The following is a 9,559-nucleotide window of genomic DNA, read 5'->3' as shown; positions in this document are numbered from 1 at the left end:
TAACACCCACCCCATGGCAATCTCCAGCTCATGTGGCAGGGGAGCAGGAGGCAAAAAGCAGCAAGATTATCTTGTTAGCAAAAACAAAACACAACAAAAAAAGCATCCGTCAGGATGCCCTCCTCAGAGCACACCAGCTACAGCACGACCTGACAACGGTGCTTCTGCAAGAATGACACGGTGCCAGGCCGCCCGGGCGGAGCAGGAGTCACCGTGCCTGTAGTTCAGGACCCCGGTTTCGACAGGGGATGTATTTCTTAATGACCTTCAGTATAAGAAATGCCTTTCTAACAATTCAATGAAAATACCACCATCTTTCCTGTAATAAATTTCCTGGTTTGTTTTACAATTTACTTAAAAACATATTTAACAGACTCTTTCATCAATTTTATACAACTTCAGGTTGATTAGGGATAAGGCACACAAATACAATCAAATTTTTACTCACCTTTGACTTTTTCTATGTGCACTCTGCCTACTCCCCTTTGCCACCATCTACCACAAGAAAACCAAGAATAACCTTCTGTGGGAGAGCGGAGAGTCTTGGGTGGGAGTCCTGCCTACGTCACTGATTCTGTTTCCTCAACCACAGGATGAGAGCAGTAACACCTACCTTGCAGGACTGTGGAAATTAGAGATATTACATAAAGTTCCTAGTACAGGACCTAAGACACAGTCATTACTATTACTATTCTCAGCCTCATGCAAAAAAATACCTAAAATCCCAAACTGGCAAAATATTATTTATGTGATAAATATCCAAAAATTATTTTTAAAGAAAGATACACAAGCCAGTCTTATAAGATTCTGAAAACCCTGTCACCTGGTTTATTTCTGGAGATGGGTAAAGGGAGAATATTCACTTGAATTTGAGGGGCAGCTAAATTGGAAGCAAAAGTAGCAGCAATGCTATGCCTCTAAGGCTCCTCTGATCCATAGGGAATGCTTGCACTTCCTTTTTGATTCAAGAGTCTAATTTTTTCCTAGAGCAAGATCATCCATTTTCATCGGGATAAAAGAATAAAGAACAACAAACTCAATAGCACCAAGTGTGGTTTAACACAGAAAATAGGGCCCCGTTTCTCCTTTCAGATGAAACTCTTACATTAAAATATGTTTAGAAGTCATGGTTGTTTTTCCTCTTGATTCAACCCTCCTCCCTCGCCCAGCAGGAGCCCCAGGAACCTAAAGAGCATGTGCATCACTAACCAGAGAAACAATCCAGCCACCCCTTCCACAGGACAGAACACAGGGACTACGCTCTCAGGGAGAACGGGTACTGAGGGTGCCACCAGTCAAAGAGTCGAACGCTGTGCACTGGGTCCAGGATGACTTGCACACCCTGCTCACTGCGCAGTTTCCGACCGCCGTGCACAGGAGTATCTTGGAACACCAGTCTCACTCGGTGATGCCGCATGTCCGTGCTCACATTGATCGTAAACTGGGAAGGGAAAGCAAATGACATTACATCCCATACCCAAAGTGAACCACCTTGTTCTCCTACAGCCCCCTCTGAAATGAGACAGTCTAGAAAAAATTTGCATTGGCAAGGCCACAAGATAATCTCTGCAAAGATATAAAAAATTAAGAGTGATTTCATAAGTTCTGCTTAGCTTGATATAGTATTTAAAGTAGGCTAAGGAATGCCTCTCAAATGGCTGAATAAATCAGGATATATGCACAAAGACTACCACCAAAGCCAACGTTTAAATACTGGGTTAGAGCTGGATGGCTTGAAGAGATTTTAAACAGATATTGTTGAGCAAGTGAAATCAAGATTCATAAAACACACCCAGATCCCGTTTTTTGTTTTCTTGGTAAAATACACCACAAAATCTCTAAATATGTTGATGTATGTGTAGGTCCACAGAGAACGATATGGGTATCAAGCACCTAGCGTATGACAGCTAGGTCAGTAACGTGGCCTACCCTAGAGAAAGGGGACAGGTGCCTACAATAAGAGCAGCGTGGATGACATTACACAACACTACTTCAGAGGGGCAGTGTGCACATGCACATATTAACAGACGCATTAAAGAACAATCCCCAAATGTAAACTGCAGTTGTAGGTTATCAGAAGTCTGTCAATGTATATATGCACTGCTTAAATTCTTTAAATATGTATTATTTATTTTATCATTTAAAAAAAAGCTATATAGGGCTCACTTACGGCCTCATCCTTGTCCTAGCAGGATAGTGTTTCTCACATTAATGATCACTACAAAGGAGATGCAGAAACATTCCCTCTACTACAGAGAACAGAGATAAAATACTCTCCAACATGCATAACTTCTACACAAATTGGTCTGTTCCTAATATACAAGTCTGCTTTCAGACTTTTTAACATCTTCATTAAAGATTTCTTCTTCAATGGTTAAACTTACAAATTTCTTTCAAAACCTAGGTACAGTTAGAGTCTGTGCAAGAGCGGAGGAGACACCCCGTCTCCACTTACCAGGGTGAATACCATCCCCATAACAATGGGAATAAAGATGAAATTGAGGGTGGTGACCTGCAGGAGGCAGCAGTCATGGTCAGGGTTGGTGTGAACATCTTGGTACTGAACAGGAGGCTGCAACCCTCCCACGCACTTGCTCTTTAATCTAGGGGACTGAGGAGAATGGAAAATTAATCTCATGGCTGAGACAACATGTTCATGGACAAGACTCCACCAATGAAAATTCTATGGCTCAACTGATGCTATGAGACCCACGTTTCTGTTTTCTCCTCTTTTTCTATGTACATGTTGGTTTCCATAGAGATCAAGAAAACCTGCCCTTTGAAAGGGGGGCACCTTTGGATGGGCAATGTGGCAGTGGGTGCAATGCTGCAGTTAGATGGTATTTCCTGCCACCCGGCAAGAAATGGAAACGTACAGCTCTGTCAGGGGCTCTCCAATGTCTGGAAGACTGCAAATTCCCTGTGACCTGCCCACTGCAGACAACATGTGCTGCACAAAGCGGGGCACCGTGGCCTCCACTCCCAGGCATCCTGCATGGCTGTGCTCCTGGGCCCAGGACCCACTCTCTGCATTAACCTGTTACACCCTGTGTGTCTCTCACAGGAGAGTTCCCTCTTCGTTTTCTCTTCATGGCAGTATTACAGGTTTTGATGTGTATTTTATTTCAATAAGTCAACTTTATGCCTAAATTTACTAGAACAAGATATCTGAAAAACAAAGAGGAGATACAATTACATACCTGTTTTTTAAACTTGAAGTTGAATTCCCACATTGGTTCCTGTCTGCTCCCAACAATCTTTCGGCACCAGAAAAGTAAGCACTATAAGAAAATAAAATCAACCAAAAATAAATAAGACAGTAAAGAAAAAAATCAAAATAAGGCAACAAAAAATAATCAGCAGAACCCTTTCTGGTTGCCAGCTCTAATGCTGCGGGTTCACTCTGGCACAGATAGAGACCCGCCCCCCAATTTGACGCTGTGCAACATGAAGAGACAGTCCCAGGGATACTCAGTCCAGAGAAGAGGGACCAATGTAAGTCAACCTCAGAGGCTGTGCAGTCAACCCTCATCTTTAAGGACAGAAACATGGTCTCTAGGGACTGGGACATTCTCTGATTCAGCAGGCCACTCCACCATATTAAAACAGCCACCAGGCAAGATGGTATCCAAGGCAGGCAGAGAAGGCTAGCCCTAGAATCAACAGGAGCAAGCCACTCAGGACCCTTTGGGAGCCGACAGCCAGGGTGGACACTACAGAACTGGGCTGAATTCAGCACGCCCCTCGGTGAAGGCAGGCTACAGCTAAGTTTAAGCACAAGAAGTCAAGTACCTCCCAGGGGATAAGGGGTGGGTCGTCCGCCGTGCCAGCTGTCCTGCCCTTCAGACATGCCCTGTACGTCCTGATGTTCCATCAAAAATAATGGGCTTGGCTTTAAGGGGCAAACACTTCTGCTGCCATCACAACGGCTCCAGTGTCCCACACAAGCTATGCTACTGAAAAGAGAGAGAGGGAGAATCGTATACGAAAAGCTGGAGTCCGGGAACAGGGGACCACTCCTTCAGGCGTGCTGGCAGCTCCCTGAATGCCATGCGACTGTGGCTGTACAAGTGGCAAGGCCATGCATGGGACAGCTGCCAGTGCAGGTCCCACATCCTCTTCAGAAGATCTCTAACAACAAGGCACAGAGAAGCAGCCAGGTAGCCTGGGCTTATTATCTGGGTTAAACATTAGCGATCATTCCACATCGCCTTTTAAGAGTCCACTTTTAAGAATTACTAGGCGGTGATAAGAGAGTGAAGACACAGGTCCTTTAGGACTGGGCACTGGAGCCGCTACGATGTGTCAGCACGAGTTTGCCCGATGCTGCTCTGCTTCCAGCAACCGACCTACCCCTGGCTGGTCAGCGCTGGGGCGATGCCCTCTTCATCATAGTCAATCTGGCCCTATCACTATTCAGGAGGGTGTGGGGGACTGTAAACGTGACACAATACACTGTCCACTCACATTACAAGCAGAAACAGCTGCTGGGTGAAATTCTACCCCAGCCCTGTATCCATCAGCTGGCATGATATTAAATTGAGCTCAGCTCATGGCCCTGACCACCTCCATTTGCAACCCTGGGAGGAACCTTGATAAATAACCTTGAAATCAGCAGAACCTTTTAATCAATATGTATCAGGTAGAATATTATCACACTTGGGCTACACTAGGGGAGAAGAATCATTGTACCATCCAAAGCATAAAAACAAAACACAAAAGAGTAGGAAGTGCTATAGAACACCAGATTTTGTCTAAGCTGAGAATAAAAATTACCTACAGACTCAAAAGATATAAAATTTAGACAATATTAGTTTGGGGGGGGGGGGGGGCCATCAACTGGCCTGAATCATAGTATCTGCCATACAAGCCCTGCGGACAAAGGTGTGTTCACTAGGCATGTCGTTATGAAGGAGAAAAGGAAGAGAACGGACCAAGGCTAACACACCTACGTACAAGTCAGCATGCCAGCAGATGCTAAAAGAGCAGATCTACACCAGGACCCTAATGCAGGTCAACAAAAAGGGAAATCCAGATGTCAGTGTCCCAACAGAAAGAGAAAACCAGTAAGCTGTGCGTGTTCTACCTCCGCATCGTGATTTAAAACACTTAGAATTACAGCTGAGACCTACCATGTGAGTGTGTTCTTCCTATCCCAAACCTTCAAAACCATCTAACGTGAACATGATGCATGAAAGTAAGATAAAGAGAATAAGGAATATGATAAAAGCATAAGGAAGCCAGGCCGGCATAGCAGGGACGTCTTGGAGACGTGAAAACCCTGAGCCCTGGAAGTTTACGTTAGTCCCCTAGCAGCCTGGTACCCGCAGGCCTAGCCCCCCACCCCACCAAGGAAGCTAGAGACAAGCCACACGAACAGGCCTACCACACAAGAGCCCCACACTGATTCTCACTTACTTTGGAATTCTTCAATGTGCTGGGCGTGCTTTCTGGAATGGCTGGGTTTTTGGAGATTCGAGCAGCGAAGGGCTCGTACATATGGTACAGAGATCGGATCACACATGCCCGGAGGCAGCGCAGCTTCTCCATGGACTCTGGGCGCAGGCGCAAAGGCAGAGAGGCATCCAGCGTGTAGTGCCTGAAACACGACACATTACTCCTACCAACGTGTGGCCTGTCTCTCCTGCTCCAGGTCAGTCTCCTGTGACTCCTAGCCTCAGTGTGACTTCGCTCTCATACACACACACACATCACCATCTCTTCACTTCTCAGCTACTTTAGCTTCTTTGCTATGTGAAACTCAATTTACATATACCTTATAATCCTATACTTCTCCATCCTTTTTAAAATTTCTAATTATCTGTATTTCACCCTAAAAAAGGGAAAGTCTTAGCTTTGCTAGGAGTACCAGATACTTCAGACCCTGTCCAGAAGGGATACGAAGTTCTCTGCTTCCTTCCCACCACATTCTCACTGACAGTTCCTAACCTCACTACACTTCTGTACCCAGTATCAAGAACTAGCCCTCTTACTAGTCACACTGTTCACCCTCTCCTCACCCCTACAAGTGTATGGAGGGCAGCATAAGAACAAAACTATATGGTACTTCAAGACGACCAGCAAATATAAGAAACTAATCTAGTTGGGAAGACAAACAGGTGGGCATCTGAAGCTTTTGAAAATTCCAGCTAAGACAACCCCCTGAGGAAAAATCAAAGACAATTCTTCTAAAATATGAAGCAACACTTTTGCTGCAAATGGATACTGGATGAGGGGAGGGGACAACCACAGGGAAGACAGTTGCCTCGATGAATTAATACAAATTTTAAATGAGGGTCTCAAGGAACCCAAAGCCAGGCTCACACCAGGCCTGGAGTAGACAAAGTGCAAAGGTCACCATCCCAGGAGCAGTTTCACATCACAAACAGCATGAAATCAGCTACACAGACAATAGGGAGCTTCCTGTGGCCGCACCTTCGGTACAACCTGGTCCAAAAGGCAGCAGTGCAAGTGACAGTCCAGGCATTCTTACAAATCAGGGAAAAATTCACAATGTCCTCAGGACGAATGTAGGAGGCCAGCAACAGCCAAATATCCATGGGGTACTCTTCACCCCCAGCCCCATCCAGGTCTTCTGAAACAGAAAAAAAGAACTATAACCTCTGACCTTTCCTTTTAAAAAAAAAAAACACACACACAGAGAGTCTTAAAGGTTTCAAGTGTACATTTCTAGAATACATGACCTGTATATTGCACTGTGTGCCCACCACCCATAGTTAAATCACCTTCCATAAACTCTGACCTTCTATTACACACATATCTAAAACCCCCAACACTTAGATTCTCCCGGGTCTTGCACAGCTAAGAAAAAGGTTTAAAGGTCCAAGGAAACCTCTCAAACTCATCACTTCTTGCTTACTCCAGCTGCTGGAAACTTTTGCTTCCTGTTGCCCCCGTGAATAGGTCTCGTTTTTAAGGCATTTATTTAATAATTATTTATATGCTATTTTGAAGTTTTCAAAGTAATAGTGCATACATTAAATCATTCAATTCTGGGCTAATCCTAAAGCTAACCTTTAACCTTTAGCTCAGACGTGTCATAGAACTATCCAAAAACCAGATTTCTTCCTTCTCTTTCATGGGCAAAAGCCCCTACACCACCTCCCTCCTGCTGCCTCGGCTTTTCTAGGTAATTGCTCCCAGCAGTTCTTTGACTCAATCAGGTTCTTGAGTTGAGTTCCTCATATCAGAGACCAAGGCCTCTAAAGAAACATCCTCTTTTCTGGTTCCTATCCTTTCTTGCAATCATTTCAGGCTCCATCTACCATGTTTGGGCCCCACCTTGTATCACATTACATCGCTCTCTGAAAGAGAGGGCACCAGCATTTCCTCCCCTGAGACGCATCAGAACTTTGACGAAGCAGAGTGCTATTAAAAATTTGTCTTCAGGGTCAAAATTCAGTCATTATTAAAGAACTGTGTTTTAAACATAATTATTAAGAAATTTCAAAATGTCAAAATGGAATCAGTAAAGAAAAGCTTCATGGTATGTTAAACCCTGTCCCACTCCTGAGATCCAAACTCAGATTCTCTACTGCAGTCACCACACACAGGACTAATGAACCAAAAGAGAGCAAGCCCTGTACCTCTGTGCCTCTTGCTCTTCTTTTTTCTGGAGACGGGTCTCTCATGGATGCTCTCCTCCTGCGCATCCATCTCGTCACTGCTGTCCGTGACATCGCAGGGCTCACCAGCCCCAGAGAGAGCTTCCACCGCGGGAACCTGAGAGGCTTCCAAGCCGCAAAGAGATTTTACTAGAAGGAAATAAGGAAGGAGTGAGAAGGCAGAGTCCCATCCAGAGATACAAACGGCTTAGGCAGGATATCAGCATCCATGAGGGGGGGAAAATAAAAGGAATAACCAGCATGAGAGTCTGCTGAAAAAAGCTGAGACTCTAAAAAGGAAGAAAATTAAGCATTTTAAATTTTTTTAAAAACTGGAAAGCAACGGGCAAACGGACTCCTGAAAAGTGCCAACTTCAGAGGTGAAGAAAAAGGGAGTGCATTATTCTCCCACGATAAACTGCACGGGCTAAAACTAAAGGCCAGTGCTGTTCTCATTGGCATAAATTCTGAGAATCAGCGTTTAGCGTTTTGAGTGGCGCTAAATCCAGTTTAATCATGTTCTTGAGTTGGAGATAGTAGGTGTCATAAAAACACAAGTCTCAGTGGTTGAGCGAGACCTATGAACCAGAAGATCATGGTTCAATTTCCGGTCAGAGCACGGGCCCGGGTTCCAGGCTCGATCTCCAGTGTGGGGCGTGCAGGAGACAGCCGATCCATGATTCTCTCTCATCATTGATGTTTCTTTCTTTCTTTCTCTCTCTCTCTCTCTCTCTCTCTCTCCCTCTCTCTCTCTCTCTCTCTCTCCCCCCCCCCTCCCTCTTCCTCTCTGAAATCACTTAAAATATATTTTTTTAAACACACAAGTCTCAAGGATATGTAAGTACAAAGCTTGAAAGTAAGAGAAACAGGGGAGAAGGAAAGAACATACTTCAAGGTTCTTCCACTAGAAGCAAACTGCAGAGCTCGTGGAGGACACAGTAAACTGCAGGAAAAAGACTAACCAAGAAGAAGGAAGTGGAAGCTACAGAAGAGCACACAGAGGGGTTTGTGATGCAGAGACGGGCACAAGACTTTTCTGCTGCAGAAAGTGCTCGCGCTCCCGGCTCACCGGCGCCCGCCCTGGAATCTCTGGAGCAACCCCGAGGAGAGCCAACTCGTTTACGGAAGATGCCCAAGGGGCTGCAAGGAAAACACTGATGGAGCCCCAGGATCAAAACGCCCAGTTCCGCGGCCCGGGTCCGGAGGGTCGTCGGCAGCCTACCTTCCTGCTGAACAGCATTGGCGACGGCTTTCTTGACTCGTCCGGACCTCACGACGGCCGGGTCCGAGTTGGCATAATCCGCCACGGTCACTGAAACAAGCATGACCCTCAGAGGTGGCGGCCTCCTCCCTTCAGCGTCCCCCCGCCGGCCCCGGCCGCCTCCCCCACCCCCGGCCCCGGCCTTCCACCGCCCGGCCCCTCGCTCACCTCGACCCGAGCAGGCGTCGTGGGCCCGGAACTTGAGTCGCTTCCCTCGCTTGGGCATGGCGGCCGAGTCGGGGCGAGGCCGCCCTAGCGGGCCGGGACCCCGGGCCATGTTCTGGGCCCCAGAGCCGGCTCCGGGAGCCGCGGGACAGCGCCACCCGGCTCCGTGGCCATCCCGCGCCGCAGGACGCCGCTCTCGCGATGACTCACCAGGGCTCTGCGTCGCACCGGCGCTACGTCCTCTTTGGACGCCAATCAGCGCCAGTCGTGGTGACGTCAACATCCAGCGCCGGGGTTGCGCTGTCGGGGCCCTGCGGGTCTCCGCGACTTGTACCCTTTACAGAGAGAAGATTTTCCTGTTCTCAGAGAGATTGCCACCGTTGGCCAGTTCTGTTGTCTCTCCAGATGTTAACCAAAGATTACTTCTGACCATTGGGATCTTGATTTTTACCTTTTTTTTTTGTAATTGACTCGGTGTTTTACATTGAACATGTATCGTATTTAATAC

The 9,559-nt window shown here is 46.5% G+C and overlaps 1 protein-coding gene across 2 annotated transcripts; it reads right to left on the bottom strand.

Annotated features, from left to right (window-relative positions):
- Positions 1 to 797: 797 nt before the first annotated feature.
- TMEM183A (transmembrane protein 183A) lies at positions 798 to 9,264 on the bottom strand. 2 transcript variants are annotated; one of them, XM_079763733.1, is made up of 8 exons: positions 9,055 to 9,264; positions 8,848 to 8,937; positions 7,608 to 7,775; positions 6,436 to 6,595; positions 5,419 to 5,599; positions 3,201 to 3,281; positions 2,456 to 2,611; positions 798 to 1,441 (listed from the first exon to the last, which is right to left on the bottom strand). In XM_079763733.1, exons 1-8 carry the CDS (start codon positions 9,161 to 9,163, stop codon positions 1,256 to 1,258), a joined length of 1,131 nt encoding a protein of 376 aa, XP_079619859.1. In that variant the 5' UTR covers positions 9,164 to 9,264; the 3' UTR covers positions 798 to 1,255. The 2 variants fall into 2 exon arrangements, with proteins under 2 accessions (XP_079619859.1, XP_079619860.1); XM_079763734.1 differs by having other exon boundaries at positions 6,436 to 6,592.
- Positions 9,265 to 9,559: the final 295 nt, after the last annotated feature.

Source organism: Cnephaeus nilssonii, assembly GCF_951640355.1.
Source record: "Cnephaeus nilssonii genome assembly, chromosome: 23".
Lineage (NCBI taxonomy): Eukaryota > Metazoa > Chordata > Mammalia > Chiroptera > Vespertilionidae > Cnephaeus > Cnephaeus nilssonii.
This window is presented reverse-complemented; position numbering and strand designations above follow the sequence as displayed.

Bases quoted from the DNA above. Each gene is read 5' to 3' on its own strand.
- TMEM183A (XM_079763733.1), bottom strand. From the start codon at position 9,163: ATGGCCCGGGGTCCCGGCCCGCTAGGGCGGCCTCGCCCCGACTCGGCC. The intron at 7,776-8,847 runs GTAGGCTGCCGA...ATTTCCTTCTAG, and splicing joins CAATGCTGTTCAGCAGGAAG to TAAAATCTCTTTGCGGCTTG. The intron at 1,442-2,455 runs GTAAGTGGAGAC...TTCCCTTCCCAG, and splicing joins TGGGGATGGTATTCACCCTG to TTTACGATCAATGTGAGCAC.